Source organism: Exophiala spinifera (genome assembly GCF_000836115.1).
Source record: "Exophiala spinifera strain CBS 89968 unplaced genomic scaffold supercont1.1, whole genome shotgun sequence".
Classification (NCBI taxonomy): Eukaryota; Fungi; Ascomycota; class Eurotiomycetes; order Chaetothyriales; family Herpotrichiellaceae; genus Exophiala; species Exophiala spinifera.
The window spans coordinates 2,149,038-2,172,238 of record NW_015622513.1 but is presented as its reverse complement, the minus strand read 5'-3'; the positions used below and the strand labels follow the sequence as shown (position 1 = coordinate 2,172,238).

The 23,201-nt window shown below is 52.3% G+C and overlaps 11 protein-coding genes across 11 annotated transcripts; 6 read left to right on the top strand and 5 right to left on the bottom strand.

Annotated features, from left to right (window-relative positions):
- Positions 1 to 635: 635 nt before the first annotated feature.
- Positions 636 to 2,074, bottom strand: PV08_00808 (uncharacterized protein; the record flags this gene model as incomplete). Its single annotated transcript, XM_016375173.1, has 2 exons — positions 636 to 1,164; positions 1,344 to 2,074. The coding sequence occupies 2 exons, from the start codon at positions 2,072 to 2,074 to the stop codon at positions 636 to 638; spliced, it is 1,260 nt and encodes a 419-aa protein (XP_016240449.1).
- Positions 2,075 to 2,489: 415 nt separating this feature from the next.
- Positions 2,490 to 4,057, bottom strand: PV08_00807 (uncharacterized protein; the record flags this gene model as incomplete). Its single annotated transcript, XM_016375172.1, has 2 exons — positions 2,490 to 3,647; positions 3,704 to 4,057. 2 exons carry the CDS (start codon positions 4,055 to 4,057, stop codon positions 2,490 to 2,492), a joined length of 1,512 nt encoding a protein of 503 aa, XP_016240448.1.
- Positions 4,058 to 4,858: 801 nt separating this feature from the next.
- On the top strand, positions 4,859 to 5,626 carry PV08_00806 (uncharacterized protein; the record flags this gene model as incomplete). Its single annotated transcript, XM_016375171.1, has 1 exon — positions 4,859 to 5,626. One exon carries the CDS (start codon positions 4,859 to 4,861, stop codon positions 5,624 to 5,626), a length of 768 nt encoding a protein of 255 aa, XP_016240447.1.
- A 15-nt stretch (positions 5,627 to 5,641) lies between these two features.
- PV08_00805 (uncharacterized protein) lies at positions 5,642 to 6,892 on the bottom strand (the record flags this gene model as incomplete). The annotated part of the gene is made up of 1 exon (XM_016375170.1): positions 5,642 to 6,892. The coding sequence occupies one exon, from the start codon at positions 6,890 to 6,892 to the stop codon at positions 5,642 to 5,644; it is 1,251 nt and encodes a 416-aa protein (XP_016240446.1).
- A 548-nt stretch (positions 6,893 to 7,440) lies between these two features.
- PV08_00804 (uncharacterized protein) lies at positions 7,441 to 7,620 on the bottom strand (the record flags this gene model as incomplete). The annotated part of the gene is made up of 1 exon (XM_016375169.1): positions 7,441 to 7,620. One exon carries the CDS (start codon positions 7,618 to 7,620, stop codon positions 7,441 to 7,443), a length of 180 nt encoding a protein of 59 aa, XP_016240445.1.
- A 1,470-nt stretch (positions 7,621 to 9,090) lies between these two features.
- On the top strand, positions 9,091 to 11,111 carry PV08_00803 (uncharacterized protein; the record flags this gene model as incomplete). The annotated part of the gene is made up of 6 exons (XM_016375168.1): positions 9,091 to 9,491; positions 9,552 to 9,580; positions 9,619 to 9,897; positions 9,951 to 10,062; positions 10,112 to 10,781; positions 10,833 to 11,111. 6 exons carry the CDS (start codon positions 9,091 to 9,093, stop codon positions 11,109 to 11,111), a joined length of 1,770 nt encoding a protein of 589 aa, XP_016240444.1.
- A 1,393-nt stretch (positions 11,112 to 12,504) lies between these two features.
- On the top strand, positions 12,505 to 13,928 carry PV08_00802 (uncharacterized protein; the record flags this gene model as incomplete). Its single annotated transcript, XM_016375167.1, has 4 exons — positions 12,505 to 13,042; positions 13,099 to 13,178; positions 13,369 to 13,635; positions 13,689 to 13,928. The coding sequence occupies 4 exons, from the start codon at positions 12,505 to 12,507 to the stop codon at positions 13,926 to 13,928; spliced, it is 1,125 nt and encodes a 374-aa protein (XP_016240443.1).
- A 470-nt stretch (positions 13,929 to 14,398) lies between these two features.
- On the top strand, positions 14,399 to 15,319 carry PV08_00801 (uncharacterized protein; the record flags this gene model as incomplete). The annotated part of the gene is made up of 1 exon (XM_016375166.1): positions 14,399 to 15,319. One exon carries the CDS (start codon positions 14,399 to 14,401, stop codon positions 15,317 to 15,319), a length of 921 nt encoding a protein of 306 aa, XP_016240442.1.
- Positions 15,320 to 15,901: 582 nt separating this feature from the next.
- On the bottom strand, positions 15,902 to 17,626 carry PV08_00800 (uncharacterized protein; the record flags this gene model as incomplete). The annotated part of the gene is made up of 4 exons (XM_016375165.1): positions 15,902 to 16,091; positions 16,156 to 16,370; positions 16,475 to 16,889; positions 16,950 to 17,626. The coding sequence occupies 4 exons, from the start codon at positions 17,624 to 17,626 to the stop codon at positions 15,902 to 15,904; spliced, it is 1,497 nt and encodes a 498-aa protein (XP_016240441.1).
- A 739-nt stretch (positions 17,627 to 18,365) lies between these two features.
- Positions 18,366 to 20,423, top strand: PV08_00799 (uncharacterized protein; the record flags this gene model as incomplete). Its single annotated transcript, XM_016375164.1, has 4 exons — positions 18,366 to 18,396; positions 18,620 to 19,134; positions 19,198 to 19,611; positions 19,683 to 20,423. 4 exons carry the CDS (start codon positions 18,366 to 18,368, stop codon positions 20,421 to 20,423), a joined length of 1,701 nt encoding a protein of 566 aa, XP_016240440.1.
- Positions 20,424 to 21,202: 779 nt separating this feature from the next.
- On the top strand, positions 21,203 to 22,928 carry PV08_00798 (glycolate oxidase, subunit GlcD; the record flags this gene model as incomplete). Its single annotated transcript, XM_016375163.1, has 3 exons — positions 21,203 to 21,268; positions 21,309 to 22,808; positions 22,866 to 22,928. The coding sequence occupies 3 exons, from the start codon at positions 21,203 to 21,205 to the stop codon at positions 22,926 to 22,928; spliced, it is 1,629 nt and encodes a 542-aa protein (XP_016240439.1).
- Between the last annotated feature and the right edge of the window lie 273 nt (positions 22,929 to 23,201).

The following is a 23,201-nucleotide window of genomic DNA, read 5'->3' as shown; positions in this document are numbered from 1 at the left end:
GTTTTATTGCGCTTCTCTCTTTTATTCAATCACACTTTCCTTGGTTAAGTGGTTCGCGGGAAGATTTCTTTTCTTTTCTTTTGGATTTCAGAGTAAAGGCAGAACGAGAAAGGAGAAAAGTATTTCCTTTTACATGGAAGGTTTCCACACCCGGTGTGATTTTTGAGAGATTCCCCAGATACAGCGCTGGGAGGAGTTTGTAAATCCAGTGAACCGAGTCGGGGTTCTATGTTGTATGTGTTTCGTTTGGTGTGGTTGGTCTTGGTTGGATCTCTAGTAGCTGAGGGCCTGGATTTCCTTGCAGAGTGGTGGCTCTTTGTTTCTGTATTTCCTTACCTCAGGTAGTAGTCTAACCTAGGTATAAGAAGGAGAGGTAGCCAATATGTAACTTGTACTTGTACACAGCGTGCATTTTATCCCGTGCCGTGCCACCACACACACACACACACATTCACATTCCTTGTGCAATGTAGAGTAATAGTATACTCAACAGATTAAACCACTCACGTAGGGCGAACAACTCTCCTTCTTCGTTTGCGTTTGTTCAACACCCCCCTCCCCCCCCCCCCCCCCTTTTTTTTTTTTTTTTTTTTCCCCCCCCCCCCCCCCTTTTTTTTTTTCTAGCATCGATTTCATCACCACGACTCGACACCCCACTCTCTACTTGGCTGGGGCAACTTCACACCCATTTTGGCCTCGATCCAATCCTCGATCGTGACCCAGCCGGTGCGGCGCTTGATGACGGCGTTCCATATCGCGTACTGCCATTCGCGCCACCACTCTTGAGCCACGAGTCCGGCGCGGTCCATCTGGTGGTGCTGTTGGTGTTTTTGGGTCGAGCTTGTCGCGGCGGCGGCGGCGGCGGTAGTGGTGGTGCTGTTTGTGCCGGCGATGTCGCCGGGACCGGTACCTGGACCTGGACCTGGATTGCCCGTAGATGCAACGTCCCATACCGTCTGGACGACTTCGTATTTCTTGGTCGGGTACAGGCGGAGCATGTTGGCGAACCAGTTCCCCGACTCGCGCTGGACGACGACTTTGGCGAACTGCACGGGGAACTCGACCGTGACTTTGCCCCTGTACCTTGTCGCGGCGAGGAGAGTGCGGACCATGCCTTCGAGAATCGCGGCGGGGAAATTGGCAATTTGTCGGTGCAGCGAGAAACTGGTAACGAAGAGGGGCAAAAAAATGTCAGTTCTTGGTCGCCATCTTACGGGAGGAGACAAGGGGTGATCCGCCAGCTACAACCCACTACCTGTTACCTACACCTAGAGCCAAGTCCAGGTCCAGGCCCAGGTACAAGTGCGTGCGAGGCCCAGAACAGTGCCCTGTGCAATACGTACCTCTTATTCTCGGTCTTCTCGTCAGTGAACTTCTTCGCCCACTGCTCGAGCGGCGTCATTGCTGGCTGGTTCCCTCGCGACGAGCGCTTGAACGGAGACGACGAACCCGTCGGCGTCGAGGACTCGAACGGCTCCACGTGTAACCGGGTTGACGGGGCCGTGGCCGCTGTCGCCGTCGTGTTTGAACCCCCGGTGTCGTCGGCCGAGACGCGGTGGTCAATGTCGAGAAGACTCATGAGGTTGAGGGTCAGGTCGAAGTCGATCTGCGTGGTGCCGGTGGACGTGGTGTGGGAGCCTTGGATCCGCATGAGGGGTTTGGGCGGGAGAGACGCCTGCTCGTTCAGGAACCTCATGAGCACGTATTGCATCGTCGATAGTTCCGGCTTGGTCGTGGTGAGCGTGTCCTGCGAGGCCGAGAGTTTGGCCTGGGACACGCCGCAGTACCTGGTCAGGTCGACGGACGCGAGGCGGGAGATGGCATCGAGCGGGTTCTGACTGCGGGCGAGGAATGATGGGATGTCGTTGGACGAGACCGCGCTGGTGGGTGTAATAGATATGGATGGGATCGGAGGGTTGATCACATCGTAGGATGGTGGGAGGTCTTGTGGTGATGGCGGCCGTGGTTGAGTATGCGTGGAACCAGAGTCGGTAATGGTGTCGTTATTTGGCCTTGACTCCGGCGGCGAAGGGGCTCTGAACTTCGCCTTTTCCCCCGATGAGGTCTTTGGCATCTTTGGAGAGATTGAATGTCGGATTGAGCAGGGTGCTCGTACGTTCCAACCAGCGGAATTCTTGATCTATCCCTCGCTGCCTGGTGTGGAACAGATGCCAAAGACCAAGAATGTGATATACAGCGAGATAAATGGAATCAAAACGATCCCCCAAGGACGGAAACAAGAGGCCACAGGACAACAACAAAGGCTGTTCAAAATATCAACATGGTCAACCAGGCAGTCTCATTTTCTGGTTGTGTTTTATCGTCGCATAATGATCCATATGGGGGATGGACCAACCGCCGGATATCGGCACAGCCTCACTACATACCTATCTTGGTTAGTGCCGCGCACAGCCACAGGTGGCGCCCCTGTCGCACAGGGCAGGCATCAGTCAATCCATCCAGTTACATACCAACCCAACGGAACCTTCTTAGGTGCAGCTAACATACTCGTGCAGCCCTGCAGCATTCACTTCAAGCATTCCCTCATACCAGGCTGCCATTGCTGCAAAGCTCCCTCCCTGCAAGTTACCAAAGTGCTTCATCGCCAAACATCTCCCTCGCTTCCAGGCTGCAATCATTTCTTCCGCTCCTCTCTCACCTTTGCCCCGACCATTTCTAGAGCGAGATCCATCCGTAAGATGGCCTTCCTGCTCGACCCTACCGCTTTGCGTGATGGCCCAAGCAATTTTCCTATCGCAAACCGGACACAAGTACGGCGGTTGTCGCACGTCTTCTGCAACAGAGGCGCTGCCCTGCATCACGCACGCTCTGTACATGCAATGATCGAGTCCAAAACAGTGGCCGAGTTCGTGTGAGACTGTTCGGCAGAGTCGGAAGCTGAGAGCCGACGTTTCTTTGTCTCGAGACATTCCTTCCTGATGGACGACAGCATGCCGGTGCGCATCCAAGGCTTTTTGCAACGGCATTGGGGTTGCAGAACCAGACGAGTCAGCGGTGAGAGTGTCCTGCTTCTTCTGCCTGCCGCGTATTCTTCGCCGATTTCTAGGACGCACCCCTGTTTGAATTTCGGCGCTCATTTTACGAACGAAAGCTGCACAATGGCTGGCCGGCCACACATGTTCAATGTCAATGTCATGAAGCTTGTCCAGCGCAGCGTGATACCTCGCGCTTGAAACAATGGCAACTCGACTGGCACCCCATGCACGACCACAGCAGAAGTCGTCGGCATCTGACTCATACAGATCATGCGTTGTCATCAACAAGAGAGCATACGCATCTGAAGGTAGGATGCTCATGGAGAAGTCAGTGAGGTCGTTTAGATCCAGCTGGTATGGATATGGGAAGAGTTCGGGTGGTGATGCACTACCGACAGGAGGCGTTGGACGCGCACGGATACGTACAACTTCGCTGTCGGTTGACAAACCCACATACTGTAATCTTGGGGTGGCTTGTACCGCACCTCGACCTCGACCTCGAAGCGCAGCCGTGGAGGTTGTGGTATCTTCCCAAGAAGTGAACGTCAACCTTTGCGGGAGGATTTGGACTTCGAGACCATAGTAAAATGCCCGCAGGTAAGCAGCAATTATTTCGATGTTCAGCTGACCTTCCAGAACCGAAGTGGTAGCCTGATCTTGTCAGCGTCCATGAGTCACGATAGACTAGGATTTCTGTCGCGCCGTACTTCTCTCCAGGCAGTCGGATGCTGCCAGTCACGCATGAATGCAACACTATCATCGATATCTGGCGGTGCAGCCAGATAAATCACGTTCCTTCGCGAGCTTACCAGGTTACGCACGCCCAGATTCAGCCACTCTCGGAAGCTTTGTGGTGGATAATTCGGGTCACAATCGATATCATCGCCAGGGAGTACCAAAGGAACAGGGTAGACCAGAGGCGCCAACGTGGCGTGGTCATCCACAGACGCTGTGCGTTTTCCGGTGGCTGCTGCGAGAAGCTGGTTCGTTGTAATGGTGCGGTGACCCGATGCTGCTGCATACGTGGAAGGCAAGCAAGTCAGGGACTCATGGTCACACATGGTGGGTCTTGGTGTCAGGCTAGTATTCCGACTCAAGACCTTGAGCAGAAACCTCGGGTGTCCGACAAACAGGGAAGATAGAAGGGAGGAAGAAGGAGCAAGCCAGGATACATCCCCTATCGCAACTTTTTATACACGACAGCGACAGCGCCTCTTGGCAGCCTGCTTGAGATGACCAGGAGGTTCAAGGCTGCTGCCGTGTCAAACAAAGTCAATGTTTCCAAGTACATCTTCGAGACGAATGGAAGGGGTGCCCAGACGATCTCGCACGCTCATGCATATCGCGATCCGTACGGAAAACTGTGTTTGTGAAAACATCACGCTTCTGTTTTAAAGCAATGGATAATGATCTGGGTATGCCGAAAAGACCTCGAAAGCATCGAAAGGGAGATAGGCCATCATAAATGTCAAAGGGCAGGCTGAGTCAGCGATTTAGGCAACCTTGTCACAGGCTTCCAAAGCCCTCGGCGGAAGAAGAGAGAGAGAGAAACATGATTCGTCGAAGGGAGAGACAGACCTGATTCGTCCGCGACAATTCGTCGTACTTGATCGGATTTAGACTGGCGATATCTCCAAGGACCGATACACCAGACATTTGTTGCCTCACAGAAACACATTAACCTTGTACGACATGAATAGATCGCGTGTGTGCTCAATGAATATATCCGTCAGACTCTGGACCGGCTGTAGGTGTTCAAATGGTATAAGATCGCGGTGCTCGCTGTGCGACTGATCAGAAGATTTAACCTCAACTCCAGGGCTGGACCAGTGGACTTTTCTCAACATCCCCGGTTGCCAGCGATGTCCAGCAGTACTCCTCTTGTGATCTTGTGTACCGGTGCCAGTCGAGGAATAGGCTTTGCCATCATTCAGGCTCTGGCAAGTCATCCGAGAACGGCCGGTGCCTCATTCCTGCTTGGCTGTCGAAGTGCAGACAAAGGAAAAACGGCGATTGACGAGCTCCGCGCCAGCAAGGGGATCACGTCGAGCATCGAACCTGTCGTCCTTGACGTGACTTCTGATGAATCCATACGAGGCGCTCTAGAACTGGTGCAACGCCTTTACGGCCGGCTCGATGTTCTGATCAACAACGCCGGATATGCCGCAATACCCTCAGCTTCGGAATATTCCGACTGGAGAGACATCTACGCCAAGGTGTACGAAACCAACGTCACATCGGTAGCGTTGATGATGCAGAACTTCCTTCCTCTGCTCCGCAAGTCAACGGGCACGATCATCAACATCTCGTCGGCGCGAGGATCCGCCGGCCTCGCTTCCGGCGGCGCTTTGCCGCCAACTGTCTCCGTTCCGTACAGCGTTTCAAAAGCCGCCCTGAATATGCTCACCATTGAAACAAGCCGACAGGTCGAAAATCAGAACGTCGAATTCCAACTGGTCAGTCCCGGGCATTGCAAGACCGCTTTCAACGGCTACAGAGGGACGAGAGATCCACTGGAAGGTGCAAATGTTGTGGTTGAGTTGGTCGTCGCAAGAAAAAGCAAGTACAAGAATGCTGGATTCTGGGAAACTCGAGGCGCCAGTATGGACCTGGTCGAGATTCCATGGTGAGTGATTAGGGGCCACCTAGGGACGATGAGTCTGTGAAGAGTTGAAGTTCCAGTTGAAGCAATCCACACATTCATCGTCAGATTCGCAGATAGGGGTGCTGTTATACGATTCGAGGACGTCAGGTATGACAACATTCAGTCTGTGGTTGTTGATGTTCATGTGCCATCCCTTATCGCTGACGGTATCGTACACACATCGTTTGCCAGTATGGCACTGGCTTTCGAATGCATAACCAGCAATCGAGCATGTGGAGAAGTATCCATTGCAGGCACCCATGAACACCGGGTCTGCCGTGTTGCCGATGTGGTAGTCTGCAGTGTGAGGAGGGATGGCAATCCCTAGTCTTTGAGCCGGCAATCGTTGAGGCGGCGCTTCAAAGGTGATTGATGGCATGTTGTAGGTCAGGCCGACGAGACTAGCTACCGCACCACCCAAAGAATGGCCGATGACCCAGAAAGAAGCGTTTGGGTACCAGGAGGTAACATTTTGCATGACGGCAATCGCGGTTGGATAATATCGATCCTTCTGGAGAAGCTCTTGAGTGACGCAGGTTGCGTTGCACTGGAAAGTGTCGCTATCACAATCACAGACGGGGCCGTACCAGAATGGGTCGGGTCGTTGGCTTGCGCAACAACAGCTGAACAGCAAGTTGTCATTTAGTCGATCGTTGTTCCTCCACTTGTCCCGTGGGTCGATCGTAGTGCCCTTGAAAGCAACTATGACAGTCTCGTTTCGCTTGTCAGAGAAAACATGGCCCCGGAGGCCATCACCTACCCAGCCGAAGCTGTCTGAGCGATTGAATCCCAGTGAGCTGTTTAGCCAGCCAGGTTCGGATGGTGCAAAGGCGTAAGTGTCACTGCACATCTTTGCCAGATTGATCTCGGTTGGTTTGTTGGATACATCCGGGACATTGGCCGGATGATCTTCCCATTCGTCTTTCTCTGTCGACCCGAGATACTGTTGGACACCGCCAACCGTCCGTTTCTCTAGTGATTCGTGCGAATGCAGTGTGCGACGACTCAAGTAAAGTGTTTTCGTATGAACGGCCAATGGTTGGGGCGGTTCGTATTTGTTGTCCGCCGTCACTTGAAGTAACCTGTGGTCCGAAGCTGATATGGCGTGGAAGTCACCCGCGCGAGACGAATTGCCAAACCCGTGGAAGAAGACATGCTCAAGAGTGAACTCTGCTTCGACCGTGGCGCCCACTCCGCCACTTAAGACAGCAATAGTCGCCAAGACCAAGGTCAGGATATCATGGGCCTTCATTATCATAGAGTCGATTGAAAAGACACTGTTCCTGTACGAGGAGAGGCTGAGTGTAGGTAGCTGCTCCCTCCCGTCGCGGTTCACCGAGGGTGCAAGTAGAAGGCTGGATGAGGGGAGAGATGATCCTAAGCAAATATCATAACGAAGAGTCCCGCCAACCCCAAGTGCTGACTAAGTAGATAGATATCATCGGCGAGCTTTCATCGTCACCCGATGGTAGGAAATGTTGCTACGTCCGGTGAGCGGAGTCACAGCGATGATAACAAAAGGACAAATTACTGTAAGTACTGCAGTTGTCGTACAAGTCAAGTAAGCCGAGGGCCCATTTCGCTGATGCCTAAAAAGAGCCACATCCCCCTATCAGCCTCTCCTCCGCACTCAGTGCTTGGTACATACTGTAGTACTCGGTACTCCGTGCCCTCTTCGCCTGTCCTCATGTCTGATTCTTACTCCGTGAAACCACTGCCCTTGCCCAAGTAAGGCCCGAATATAGATGCAGACTGGCGATAGCCTTTCAATACAGGCCTTGCGGTAATGTAGAATTCCGACTAACCCGAGTCTGAATCACTTCTTGAATGCTTTCGAGTAGACCTTTCTCGAACGCCGCCTGCCCTCTTCCTCTTCTTAGATACCAGCTCAAAGTCCGAGTCGTCTTCTGCGTCACCGTCAGGGTCAAAAGCAGTCTCGTCGGGGTCTGTCAAGGCGTTCACAATCTTCTCGAGACCCATCTTATCACCCTCTTTCGTCTCCGAGGCTTCAGAATCTCAACCCAACCTTCAGTATAGCTGCCACCAAGATCGATGATCCAGACACTGTCATTCTCGCCCACGATGGAATTGTCGGCTTTGGCGTCTCCTCACACAATGCCCTTCTTGTGGAGTTCTTTTATCACATCTTGAGCCTCGTCAGCCTACCGAAGTCGTTCCACTAGAGAGACGTCCTGGCTGAGGAAGAAATATCAAGGGTTTCGGCAAAAGGATGTTCATCAAGAGGAGACCCATGATCTCCGCGGTGCTATCTTCAAAGGCTACCAGACCCAACGGTCTTGTTACCATGATTTTGTCGACCATCCCCAGTGTCTCGCGGATTGTGCTCGACGGCGTCGAGATGGACAGTTTCAGGGTCGGCAATCTAGGATAACGCCTCATGGTCTTCGGGGCTGATCCGAGGCAGGTTTTACACCTTCTACATTGTACGCGTACTAGATACGCGTACCAAACATCTGCTGCCCCAGTACCAGTTTGCTTCACTTACTGAGGAGCCCCCCCCCCCCCCCCGACGCCGAACGACCAATAATGAGGCCTTCCAAGTGCCCCGGCTTGAATATTCAAGGGTCATATTTTTGAAAGAGTAAATATCTTCCAACAATTCCTCGTGGCTACCCGTGTCACCTGATCCACCGCGGACAGATGGCGTAAGGGGATTTCACCAGACATGAGGCAGTTTACTTGGGCTTAGCCGTGAATCCTAGAGGCGACGCCCTGACACCGAGGACCCCAGCACAGGGCGAGGTGTTCCCAGCGAACATGGCTTCTACGCGTGAATGTCCTAGCTGACGGAGTAACCTGACGACTTCTCGAGAAAAATCCCTGTGTTGGCAGGGGTTTCCCTCGACCTCAACGTCAATCACCCAGCGTGTGATTGGCCTTGAGGTTAGAGTTTTGCTCCTCGAAACAAATGAATTTTTTTTTTGGTGGTAGCAAGTCCATCTCTGTGATGTATTTCAGGGTCAATATCTTGGGAGACAACGGTTTGACTCTTTTCCTGAACTGTCCCGTTTCTTCCAGCTCTTGTGGGATGAGTCGATCGTTCTCAAATTCTTCTTCAAAAATAAAGCGTCTCTCCGTCGTACCATTCATGGAGCGATTGCTTCTTGGTCTTGGGGGAAGAGTTCCTTGGAGCGAGTCTACGCGTTTCGTGTTCGAAAGCACCCAGTATCCAACTGTGTAAGAAAACCTCGGCATCACCATTTTCCTGCAGCTTTTAAGTCTCCAGCGTCCTCCAGTTTTATCGAGCACATTAGGGTTCTGGCCCAACCCGTATTGTTTCGTCCTATTCATTCACTGCCGAAGCTATGCATCGTGACACCATTAAAGGTGTCCTGCGTGAAAGGTGAGGCACATCGACCCGAGAGCTTATATATCTTTACCTGTCTCTTTCACTTCGACCTCATTCATTTCTCCATACTCACAGTGAACATGAGGGCTGTCTTTATTTTTGTTGCTACGGCGCTTGGTATAAAGCTCGCAGCTGGTCATGCCTCCCTGCGTGCTAATGTCCATGCTCGCGATGTGTGCATCGACTGCCACACGGATGCATTTCCCCCCGGCCCTCCAAGCGGTGGCGGTCGGGGTGGAAGTCAGATCAGGTGGACCGATCAATGCACCGAGTTGGCCGCTGTGAGTGCAATGCCATTTCAGTGTGCAAAACTCAATGTGCCCCTCGACTACACTCGACTGGATTCTGAAAACTTGACTCTGACACTGGTCAGGGTTGACGCTGTCAAGAAGCCTGCGAGAGGTAGTATCATTTTCAATCCGGGCGGTCCAGGAGGAAGCGGTGTTCAAACTGTGATTGCAAACGCGAAATCGTGGCTAATGTGAGTGTAAGGTTGGCATTTTTATGACCATCCGATCGTTACTCAGGCTGACAAAGACAGTCTGACTGGTGGCCACTACAACCTGCTCGGTTTCGATCCAAGGCTTGCTGATGCCGTTCATTGGGAGGGGAATTGATGCTGACAATAAGCAGAGGCGTCAACAATACGTTGCCTTTCTCGTGTGATATTCCCGGCGATACGTGCAAGACTATGAGCCCAGCATGCCCGCTGGCCAATGCATCCGACGTGGCAATTGGGCAAAGGTTTGCGGCTTCAGGCGTCAGATCTTTGCGTTGCCTCGACAGGACTCAGGATACCGGAAGTCTTCTTGGGACGGCCTTCGTTGCGCGCGACATGGTCCGGATCATTGATGCTCTCAATGAAGATGGCTTGCTTCGCTACTATGGTTAGCATGCTCGTTGTGGATCCGATGTGACGGTGATATACTGACTGTGACAGGGTTCTCGTGGGGAACTATACTAGGCGCTACTTTCGCCGCAATGTTCCCTGATAGGGTAGATAAGATGGTTCTGGATGGCAACGTCAATGTGCACGAGTACTATTCAGGCTGGTCAGTCAAGTCACCTTGTCGCCTCCAATTCGAACCCTAACTTGGTCAGGGAGGTCCAAAGCCCAATCAACATGGACGACACATATGATGCAATTTTCTCAGGATGCGTGGTGGCCCCGACCGTCTGCCCCCTTGCTGAACTATACTCGAAAACCAAGCAGATTCAATCAGTTGTTGACGACTTCCTTGCAATGCTCAAGTACAATCCGATTCCATATATCTCTGGCGGAGGCATTCAGATCGCGACGTACAGCAAAGTCAAGACAGCCATCGTGTTGGCACTATACAGTCCTTCCAACTGGCCTCGACTGACGCAAGGGTTCATAGAGATGCTCTCTGGGAACGTGACTGGTTTCTTCGACATCGCTTCCTCCTGGTACGCTGGTCCGGAGGATGGAGACGACGACATCAGCGCGGCAATAACCTGCGGCGAGCAGGCCTTTCGTGCGGAGAGCGTTCAAGGCCTCAAACCGCTCCTGGGCGCGATGTCCGCTTCGAGCAAGTTTGGTGGCTTGGACTTCGGTACCGATAATGCATTTGCATGCTCAACCTGGAAGCAGAAGGCGAAGGAGATCTACTCTGGTAACTTTCGAGTCAAGCCTCGGTCTCCGATCTTGTTCGTCGGAAACACATACGATCCCGTGACACCGCTGGCATCGGCTCTGAACACCAGCGCGGGATTTGGAGGAAGCGTTGTGCTCCAACACAACGGATATGGGGTACGGCATACAGTATCGTTGAGTGAACCGCGGCACTGACTGGGACCATAGCATTGTTCGATTGCACAGCCTTCTTCTTGCACCGCGAAGGCGATCCGTGCATATTTTGACGAAGGCATTCTCCCTCCTGCTGGAGCTGTCTGCCAGCCAAATGCTCCGTTATATCCCGGCGACAGCCGCGTAGGTGATTGGACCAACCTGAGTGATCGGACTGTGCCAGAGGCAATTCGGCAGGACTCGGAAGACGAGTTGGCTCTTCTGGGAGCTGTGTCAGAGATCGCAGGTACAATCTTGCCATGGCTTCGAAAATACCACTTCAGATCTCTTTGACGTCACTCAGCTATTGTTTGGAAGGGAGATCGGTTGGATATCAGAATCACGCCCTCTTCGGTGGAGCCTCGTGGCAGTGATTAAACTGGAAAGTCGTTCGGAGCATGAGGATCGAATGTTCGCTCGCCAAGCTGCAATACGATCAGGTCGAACGAGAATTGCCCCGGTCTTGTCGCTTCTGCCGAGCCTTGCCCACATACTTTCGTGATCCGTCCAGTTTGGTTCTTCGTCGACCACTTCGATATACAAGAGCTCATTTTTTCCCTGCTTCATACCCAACTACTGGCAGTTTGTATCACCAGCACAAAGCGATCGAATCTGGCCATGTCTCATATCGAAGTCATCTGGCCCTGGTTTAGAAGCCTGGTGTATGGCAGATTATGGCCAGGGATTAAAGAACAGCACTCGGCGATATTGAGGGAGCCATCCTCTAGAAGTTGGCCATAATGTTGACTTTCTTTGCGTTCATTGGCGACATCCGCCGTAGGATAGACGTACCCAACTTTCATTTCCGGGGGGGGGGGGGGGGCATGGAATACACGATCAAGACTTTCCAGCCTTCTCCACGGCGCTTTCCTCTAACCGTGTGTTGTACTGGACAGAACTGAACTGATTTGCTTATATTTGTCGACATTTTTGCCTCTTCTCCCCCCCAAAAGGCGTCTCTTCCACATTTCTCACGACCATCTGAGCCCAGATTGGTGTACCATGGCGTTCAACGTACCAACGCTAGCGGGGCACGTTATTTCTTGAACGCTTCTTCGACCTTATATTGGCAAAACAGATTCACCCCTTGTTGATCCGAGCCGCACGCCTTGAGATATATCGAGGTTCCCGGAAATTGTTAGAATCGAAGGTGCAGGGCCAACTGGACCTCGTCCAACCACGACGATGGGAAGCTTGAATGCTGGGGATCAGCAAGTAACTTCGGGCCTCCTAATGACGGAGCTGTTTACCGAATTCCGATGCCATAATGAATCTTCTTGTTGGCGTTGAGCGATGGAAAGAAAGATTGTTCCGTGGGCTTGCTTGAAGTCCCTAAGCAAATGCCGGTGTGCCGTGATTGGTACCCGACCGCTTGTGGGACGGGGCTGCGAACCTGGCCCGATATATCATATCATCCCACACCATCCAATGTGGGAGAAACGACTATATATATCCACCCCCGCCGGGGCAGCAGGCAGAACCCCGTAATTCTGTAGAGCTCTGGGCCAATTTCTTCAGGTAAAACAGGACAATCCCAGCAGACGAGGCTGACTGTTGCGTGGCTCCCTGAAAACACCAAAGCGACAGAAATCACCCCACCTTCTCAGGTAAAAGAAACTGGAAGCTTCAAACCCCCGAGACTGCTTGATTTGTACGTTGCAACATTCATAAAGCACCACCAGCAACAATGTTGACCGAAGCTCTGGTGGTCTCTGAGCCTGGCGCGCCATTCAAATATCAGAAAGTCCAACTGCAAGATGATTTAAGATCCGACGAGGTGGCAGTGCGCATAAAAGCGACAGGTGTTTGTCACACGGACTTGAACTTTGCAAACGAAAAGTCCATGCCTGAACTATATCCTGCTGTGCTTGGACATGAAGGAGCAGGTATCGTCGAGCGGATTGGTTCTGCTGTCACAAAAGTTTCGCCCGGTGATCATGTCATTGTATGCTATTCGAGCTGCGGCAAATGCAAGTATTGCATTCGCAAGGAGACGTCATACTGCGATTTATGGTTCCAGTACAACTTTGGTATAGGACGGCTAGACGGATCCAAGACTTTCTCCTCGACCACAGACGGCCAACGCATCACGTCTCACTTCTTCGGCCAGAGCAGCTTCGCAAAGCATATTCTCGTATCGGAAAACGGGCTGGTGAAGGTCGACAAAGACATTTCTTTTGAGAAACTGGCCCCACTAGGGTGCGGCATGATGACGGGTGCTGGAGGTACGCGATGGCTATTTGATAGTTTGATCTGTTGTGTGTCTGACAAAGGATGAAAGCTATGCTGAACGTTATCGAACCAACATCTGAAATGGCGGTCGTGGTGGTGGGAGCAGGAACAGTAGGGCTAGCAGCAATAGTAAGTCTCCAGGATCTTCTAATACGAGGCGCATGAAGCTTTCAGGATACGTCGCAACGCCAACAATCGTTGAGTAGGAGGAAGTCGTCGAGCTGTCGCTGTGTCAAAAGGCCTCAATCAGCGCTCGTTGCCGGTGTCATCGGTCGGGTGCTGTTGTGAAGAACTGAGTCAGTTTCTAATTGTGTTGCAGATGGCTCTAAAATTACTCGACCATCCTCCCAAGAAGATTATTGCTGTGGATGTCGTTGCAAGTCGACTAGAAATGGCACGGGCGTATGGAGCGACTCACGGGGTGAACTCCAAGATCCGACCAGACCTGATGAAGGTGCTGATGGATATCACGAATGGGCGAGGGGTGGACGGCGCGATCGACACCACTGGCCGACCACCGGTCCTCAAGGAGCTCATTCACAGCGCCGCCAGGAAGGGCAAAGTCGTATCAGTGGGTGTAGGAGACGTAAGTTCTGGGCCGCAACATCTCGCTGTCAGACATACTGACGGTGTTTTCAGCTCTCAGCAGAAGCATCTTACAACATTTTTGAGATGGTCAACTCAGGGTGCAGCTATATCGGATGCTGTGAAGGAAACTGCTTTCCGCCTGAGTTTCTTCCGCGACTATTGACGGCAAATCAGGCGGGGAGATTCCCATACCATGAGTTGATCAAGACGTATCCGGCGAAGGAAATGGCACAGGCTGTCAATGACATCCATAGCGGCAAGACGGTGAAGGCAGTGCTGCTGTGGGATTGAAACCCTTAGAGACCCCTTGCCTCCGATTGTGCGTACGCGGGAGGGAGACCGCTCCGTGAAGGGCAAGCGAAGCCTTTCCCAGTGTCCAGAAAGGTGCTGCTGCGATTAGTGATAGTAGACAAAGACGTGGCCGGAGCTGCTTGTTGGTGATGCGCTTGTTTTCTCCTGCATCGCGTGCTGCGTACTGTTGGGAACTCTATGCAGGTTGACGGGCGCTTCGCCACCAACCAGGGCTGCTGACCAAGACAAGGCTCGGCTTCAGCCTCAATACAGGTAGTTGCATACCTGTACCTTAGTTAGCCTCAGTGGGCTGCGGCTGCGGAGTATCGATAAGCAGCGTCCCGAAGGTTCCAGCCTTGTTTATGCAAACACACTTCTGCCTCTGTTACAGTGACGACGGCTTTGCAGCCCTCGCGGTGGCGGGTTGCTTATTTTCTGATCCAGCAGACATCACATATCTTTAGCCCACCATGTCGACACCCTCAGCTGCCCCCGAGTCCTCCTCATACACAGCCATGGACCGAGACGTCGAAGCGATTGGCAAACACTGCGAGTTTGCCTACTGCCACCAACTAGACTTTCTCCCTTTTCGTTGCGAATCCTGCCATCACACTTTCTGTCTGGATCATCGTACTGAGACCGCGCACAAATGTACTCACGCTGGCGAATGGGCCAAGAACAGACGACGCAACAGCGTTGGGCGGGCTGCAGCTGCATCGACTCCTGGTGCCGGCCGGCCGAACCATTCCAATGCAGCACAGTGCAGCAATTCCACCTGCAAGACCTTCATAAATACACTGCAGAATACCGGTGTCCACTGTCCACATTGCAACCGGAGTTACTGCCTCAGGCACCGCATGCGGGAGGATCACGACTGCAAGAATCTCATCCCGCTGGGTGCACGGCCTCTCGATATTGCCGTGCAGAGCAACAAGGAAAAGATCAAACTCGGGTTTGGACGCTTAAAGACATGGAGCAAGAACCAGCAAGAGATGCTCGTGCCCAAGCCCAAACCGTCGAGTCGGGCTGCACAACTCGCCGACCTGAACAAACTGAAAAAGAATGCCAAAGGAGATGACAAACTGGATGCGGAGAAGAGAGTATATCTACATGTTGAAGCCGAGGCAGCAAGTACGACCAGCAAACTCCCGAGGGCAGATTTGTTCTTTTCACAGGACTGGAGTATCGGGCGATTATTGGACGACGCGGCAAAGAGGTTGCAGGTCGCGAACGTGAACAATCGCGTGGAAACAGAAGAACAGAGGCTTAGAGTCTACCATGTCGAGGGCGGTAGACTACTGGAATTTTCAGAGAAGGTTGGAAAATCACTGATCAACGGGAACACAGTGGTGCTGCTGCGAGGTGTAGGGCCTAAGGAGGCTCCGTCGTAATTTCAGATATCTTCTACCGTCTATGATAGTCATCAAGATTGTCGTATCTGGGAGCGAGATGATCTGGAACGGATAGCATTGGCGTTAAAAGGAGCACGACTTAAATCTTTGACTTTCTGATGGGTACAAACGATATGTGAATCCTGATTTGCAGCAAGCCCTGCCGACATGTTATAGTGAGGCAATGGATCTAAGCTGCCGAAACGGCGCTTAGGTGACATGAAATACAATGTTACTATCAATTAATGGGTCGAATTGTTGTTGAGTGAAACTCCTTGCCATGCCATGGACGCGGTAATTCGACTCCCAGCTCACCCCTTTTTGGGGCCAAGGTCGACATGACACCCTGTGGTCCATCCTTGTCAATAGATCCAACATTGCATGACCAAAAGGAGGGAGCTTGACCTCGACATCAGGGAATATTTCGTTCTGACTCGTGTCGTATAGCCCAGTGTGGGTGTCGATTCAGTAACTTTGCACTCTCAGATGGATTCATAGTCGGACCAGAATATGCGCAACACACAAATCTTGCATGGCTCCGTAGGAGGCTGTGACGGGCGAGTGAGCGAGAGATGAGGCAGTTTACAACAAGACAACCTCCGAAGCAAGCAACGGCCCATTTGGCGAGCTCAGCGGATCGAATTGCAAGACCAGTGGCCCTACAGAAATAGGCCAACCGTTGAGGAGAGGCCCTTTCACAGGATCTTTCATGAAGGCCAAAAACTGTCCCTGCATGTATGCACTCAGCTGGTCCTCATACGCCGGACGCGGCCTTGGGTCGATATCAGTGTTGGCGTAGGTCCCGAACAGCAGCGGCAGCTCATGCACCCAGCCACGGCAAGGGCGAAATGTCACTGAAATTGGCGTTGTTGGAATAGCCGTAGGTGATGACGCCAACGGCGTTCCTGGCCGTTGTTTCTGTGACCTGTAAAAGCTCCGCGGCTTGCGTGACGACACCGGCCTGAGCAAGCTGATCCAATGGAGGCAGACTCGGGCTGTCCCACGGGATAATGACGGTGCCCTCGTTGGTGCAGGTACCCATGATCACCGGCTAGATTGGGATGGCAAAAAGGCCAAAAGTCAGGAATATCGTTCTCCCTCGCACAAACGCTGAACATTCAGGAAGGGAGAAACCAGGAAGGGAGCAAGACATACCTCGCGGCTGAACTGACCAGCAGCCATCTTGGCCGGGTAATTGTTGTGTCCAAAGTACGTCTTCCCGTCAATGACAGGGGTGAAGTCGTACTTGGTGGTAACGTTCGGGTCCTGGAAATACGCTTTTATCTGAGAGAAAGGTACCTGGCGCATGCATTGGAGTTCGGTAGCGGCGGTGAGGTTGCCGCAGCCCAAATGACTGGCAGCGGTAGTAAAATTGGAAAACGTAGTGTCAGCATTTTGTGCTGGCCAAAAGGCGTTCCCTGAGCTCAGAATGAAACCTGTAACGAGGGGATCCTGAGGGTAGGCAAAGTTATAATAGTCAGCAGACAGGGCACCGGCCGATTGACCCCAGAGAGTGATTTTGTTGGGGTCGCCGCCGAACGACGCGATGTTATTATGCACCCATTCCACCCTGAGTGCAACAGTGTCAGCCTATTCATCTGCCGAAGTCGAAAGTCAAGTCAAAACTTACGCAAGCCTCTGATCAAGTAACCCAAAGTTATAGTTGGCCTGCTCTGCAGCAAGCCCCGCCGAGTTGGGAGTCCCAACGAATGCAGTGCGGTAGTTGATTGTGACAACGATGAGCTCTTGGGACCGTTGGATCCACGGAGCAGCGTTATAGTACTCTGTATTGGTTCCGCCTTGCACAAAACCTCCCCCATAAAGGAAGATGAGCACCGGAAGACTGCCAGTAGTATTGGCGTACTGACCCGTTTGAGAAGTCTGGATGGTTGCATTTCGAGGTGTCCAAATGGCCAGTGAGAGACAGTCCTCGGACGACGCTGCCACGGTGTCTCTGCTGGGAAGATACTGAGGACGGAACTCGTCGTAAAAGACCACATGGGACGCCTGTGGGAAGTACTGCAGGCAGACCGGGCCAAACTGGGAGGCATCCACGTTGCCAGCAAAAGATTTCGCAACTGGCGGAGCAAACCTCAGGTTGCCAGTAGGAGATTCGGCATAAGGCACATTCAGGAACTGGGCCACATCAGGATGGTCAGGCAGCACGATCCCTTGGATGACACCAGACGAGGTGCGGATGCTTGGCCGATCATTGCCTCTAGGTTGGATGGCTGCACAGGAGCCTAGGCAGAGAAGTGTCTGTACAGCCAACAGAACGCGGTGTAAGAGAGGAAGGGGCGCCTGCATGATGGAAGGGCAGCAAAGGCCAACCGGGATTCTGAAAAAGAGTGACCTGTGACGGGAGCGTCCCAAAGAGCAAGCAAATCAAAAGATATTGAAAGGAAGTGATGTTTTCAGCAACTCCTTTGGATGAGATTCCAGGGCAACCCATCTATCTTATATAGTTTATACAGTTGCAGAGGATCAGGACCTGCAACGAACTGAGGGAGGATGCCCCAGCGAGCAACGGACATGGCTGTGGTGATCGGAATCTTCATTTTGCGCAGTGTAAGAACGCACCTCCTGAGTCCTTTGACACCACTTGATTTCCACATCCCCTAGCTGGGTTGGAACTAATTTTGACCTTTGCCAGGAAAGTGTGAGCCGTTTTGCACCAACCACCGAGGAGGGATTCAGTCGCGTGGGCGTGTGCGAATCCGAGTTTGGGCGCTGCATCGAAGGATGCGCCCCAGGAAATCAGATGCGGCCGCCGTCCGCATTCCTGGGTCTGGAGAACATCCGAGCGTCCGGGGTACAATGCGAAAAATACGAAGAATGCAAAGAGCTTCTCTTAATCTCGCTTGCCGAGTGTCGATCTGTGCTGCTGTTGTGACTTTACACTTTTAGCGAGCGACACCCCAGGTCCCCAGGTCCCCAGGCCCCGGGGCCCGGTGTCGCGAGCCGTTGCCGAAACGAGACCATACCCGACGTCCAGATCCACTTTGTCCCATACGATCTTCCTGGCTGCTTGGACAACCCTTCGGCTATGGAGAGAAATCCCAGTAGTGTCTCGAATGGTCAGTCACCAACTCTGACTTGATGCTGGCCAGAATAGATCACTGAGCTGAAATTGAATACAAAAATATGATGATGGTTTTTGGCGTGTAGTCACCAGACATCCCTCCAATTCGCTTCATGGTGACACGCGCCATTTGATCATAGAAGCCACGTTCTCCGAAGGCTTTGCGCGCCGCCGCTCCCCAGATTCAAGGACGGGGAACTAATGTCACCCACTCTCAGATCACACCGATCACAAATCTGCGAGTGTTGTGTCTCCATGGGGGCTCGAAAGGAATAGTGAGACCAGCAACGATCTGCCCCAGGTCGACCTAGGGTACTCGGTGTACAAGGCCTCTGCATACCAACAAGCTGGCGACTTTTATGAGTTCACTAACATACGCTATGCTGCGCCTCCAATAGGAAATCGCCGATTTCGACCGCCACAGCCACCACTAAGCGACAGAACAGAAGTCCAAACTGGGTTGAAGGGCAACATACCAGTACAAGCCATCCCCATATGGAGGAGGGGTCCCCAAGCTTGGCCATATCCCGGCGCTGAAGACTGCCTTTCTCTGGATGTCAAGGTCCCTCGAGCTGTCTGGAATGCACGGAAAACGCCTGTTCAACGCGCTCCGGTGCTCGTCTGGATATATGGAGGTGGCTATACTGCTGGGTCGAAGGAGCTATTCGGCACAGGGGCCGGGCTACTGGCGAGATCAGCTGAGCCCATCATCTACGTTGCGTTGAACTATAGAGTAAGGCCTCCACGATTTGCATGCATGCCTTAAGAGGAGTACTGAGTACTGAAATGCCTTTAGCTGGGAATTTATGGGTTTCTGGGCGGTCGAAGATATGTCAGCCACGGTGGTACGGCGAACCTGGGCTTGCTGGACCAACGATTTGCACTGTTGTGGATTCAGGAGCACATCTCAGCCTTTGGTGGTGACCCGGAGCGAGTGACCGTCATGGGAGAGTCAGCTGGAGGCGGATCAATTCTGCATCAAATTACCGCGTACGGAGGATCCCAGGGCCAGTCGCCATTTGCGCAAGCCATCATACAAAGCCCTGGATTCTACCCCATCACAAGACCGGAGGTTATGGATCACCATTATCAATCAGCCTTGGACTATGCTGGTTGCAGGCATTTGGATGATCTGGTGCGTTTGTCTGAGGAAAAACTGAAAGAGATCAATCTTGCCGTTATCGATCAAGCACCGTATGGCCAGTTCTTGGTATGTTGGTCCACAATGACGCCGCCCGTGCGTTACTCCTTGCACGCAAGAGACACTGACTCTGATTGAAGCTGGGGCCCGTGGTCGATGGCGTTTTCACTCCAGATTTGCCTGGCAAGCTTCTCAAAGCTGGTTCCTTCGATCGCGACCTGAAGATAATGCTCGGTCAGTGCTACAACGAAGGGCATGATTATGTAGAACCGGTACCAATCTCGCCATCATATTTCTCCGCCTATCTGGATCGCACCTTTCCGGCACTGACGCCTCCCGTCAAGGACTTCATCACGGATTCGCTATACCCTCTAACTGCAAGAGAAGAATCTGCAAGACCCGACCAGAAGAACAGTGAGGTCACCCCTCAGCCTCCATTTTCCCATGAGCCGCCATATTATAGTACTCCCTCGGCTTGCCTCCAACGTCTCATTACCGACGCCATCTACATCCAACACAACAATGCACTGTCAGAAGCCTTTCAAAACCAGACCTACAACTACCTGATGAGCCTTGCCCCAGGCACACATGGTACCGACGTGTCGTATATCTTTTACAACGAAGGCAAAGAAGAGACCCCTCTGCCAGGATTGCCCAGAGTCAAGAACCCCAAACTTGCCCATCATCTTCAAAGGTACCTTACCAACTTTGCATTGTACGGTAACCCTAATGGACACATCGAAGGCGGGGACCTGCCCATCATGCGAATAAGGGGGGACGAGCACGTGGTGCTCAATTTTGCAGACGATGGGATCCAAGAAATCAGGGATCCGAGTGCAAAGGAGCACTGTTGTTGGTGGCAAAAGGGTTTGTTCGCTTGATCAACTGCTCAGTACATCATTTCTGGCGTACATTGTTTAAGAAATTGAGAAGGACTATACCGCAGTGCACAGATAAACAATATCACGAGCCGTCCGGATACTGGAATGGCTTCCGGGCTATGTGCGAGCCCCTTGCTGTTACTGTTCATATTCGCGACAAAGTACCTTAATCCCGCCTTTTCCAGCGATTACGGTAAATTGACACCATGGTCTCCAAACTCGTGCTGTAAGATCACAAAAAGGCTTCACCTGCAGACTTCGTAAGCTAGGTGTCGTCTCTGGCACCTTCTCCATGGGAACGTCTTATCCCAATTGAGGCATTTTTCTAATTTCATTTGTCGGTACACAACTGGGTCCAGATAGGTTAATGCAAACTAATCTATCTTGGTCTGTTGTCTGTGGGCCGGTCAAGATCCACTCCATTACCATAGCCGACGTGCAGAGCATTCGTTAGGTTTCGTGTAACACCTCCTGAATGGAGAGCATCTTCTGCTTGGAAATAGTCCGGCGATCCCCGTCGCAGCAAGGAATGCCGGTAACGGAACACAGAAGGTGGTTGTGCAAGAAGTTTGGTCCTGAGACCGGGTGATTGACAAACTCGATAGCGGAGTGAGGTTGAAGTCTAGGCAATCAATGCATGCGACATCACTGAGCTCAGCTGTCGGTCAAGATTCAATATCTTCCAACGAAGCACCTCAACATGAAGATGTCACCAAGTCTAAGTCTCCTTCGTTATTCTTTTCAACCTCGAACACGGTTTAGATTACGAAACCATCTCCATGTCCGGTCAGCTTCCATCAGAGACCAAGCGTGCAAGCGGAATTCTGTTCGTGATTTACGAAGGAGTATGAGTACACCGATCATCCTCGCGAGTTTCATGAACAGACTATTGACCTATATGTAGCTGTGGCAGCTGGTCTAGCCCTCGTGGGAGCTGGGCTTGCAATTAGCACAGTAGGATATTTCTTATCGTCAGAGTCTGCGAGCACTTCGTCCACCCAATCTCTCGAAGCCACGCCCACGATACAGCATAATGTTTCGCCGGCAAACATAAGCGAGGCTTGTCGGGAGTTTCGTCGCATAGTAGGAAAGGCGAACGTGTCCACAGCCACTGCCGATCTCATCAGCCATTCTGGATCGGATTACCAGTCTTATGCCTGGACCGAAGCCACAGCTACGCCGGGAGAAGTTGTGGTTTATCCCGCTTCGACACAGGAGGTCTCGGAGGTCGTCAAAGTGTGTCACCGGCGCCGGATACCAATAACGCCCTATTCGGGTGGAACGTCAATCGAAGGTCAATACATTCCGAGCATGGGTGGCATTTGCATTGACTTTACGAGAATGGACCAAATACTCGAGATCAACCCCCTCGACCTTGATTGTGTGGTTCAGCCTGGACTTGGTTGGCAGGATCTGAATCACCAGTTGGAATCTCAAGGTCTCTTCTTCCCACCGGACCCGGGGCCAGGTGCGATGATCGGTGGCATGGTGGGTACTGGCTGTTCTGGGACGAACGCAGCTGCCTACGGTACCATGAAAGATTGGGTTTTGTCTCTCACAGCCGTGCTTGCCGACGGGACGATTGTGAAGACAAGACAGAGGCCAAGGAAATCGAGCGCAGGCTACGATCTGACGAGGACCATCGTGGGAAGTGAAGGGACTCTGGCACTGGTGACAGAGGCCACCTTAAGGTTGGCGGTAAAGCCGAGATTCGAGTCGGTTGCTGTCTGTACCTTCCCCTCGGTCAAGGAAGCCGCTCGAGCTGTCGAGTCAATCATTGGCAGAGGCATTCAGGTTGCTGCCGTGGAGATCCTGGACGAAGTGCAAATGAGAAGCATCAACGAGGCTGGTCTGACAAAGCGCAAATGGAAAGAAGAGCCATCCCTGTTCTTTCGGTTTGCTGGCATCACGGACTCGATTGTCCAAGAGACCGCAAAACTAGTGGGAGAGATCGCACAAGGTCATGGCTCTACGTCTTATGTCTTTGCGACGGATCAGGAGGAACGAGAAGAGCTCTGGTCGGCTAGGAAGAATGCGCTATGGTCCATGATGGCTCTCCGACAGCATCCAACGGACAAAGTCTGGACTACTGACGTGGCCGTACCCATAAGTCGGCTGTCCGACATCATAGAAGCGACCAAATCCGATATCCAGGCAAATGGCCTGCTTGGGTCGATAGTGGGACACGTCGGCGACGGGAATTTCCACTCTTTGCTCCTGTTTCCGGAAGAAAAGCGCGATGTTGCAGAAGCTGTCGTGCACAGAATGGTGGACAAAGCAATCCAGATGGAAGGAACCGCGACAGGAGAACACGGCGTCGGCTTGGTGAAAAGAGACTATCTTGAAAAGGAGCTGGGCAGGTCCACGGTGGACTTGATGCGTAAGGTGAGATTGAGATTGCCTGTGCCCCTCCGAGATGTTTGCGACTAACCTCAGGCGCAGATGAAGAGTGCTTTGGACCCCTTATGCATCCTGAATTGCGACAAAATAGTCAGGGTCAAATAATCTCTTGAAGGTTCAATCTCTCGGTGCGCACGAACAGTGCCGGGATTCTGGGATCAGCTATATGGACGCAATATATCGAAATGAAGAATGGGAGATCGAGATGGTTATATTATGGTTTCTGAGTATCTCGTGCGAACACATTGATGAGGAAGAGCCGGCCCGAGCAACATCGGACTTTGAACCCATAGGAAAAGAGTATTCGCGAGCAAGATGATAGAAGAGGTCTCTGGCCTTCGTATGTTTACCGTTGCATGGCCAGGATAGAAACAGCGA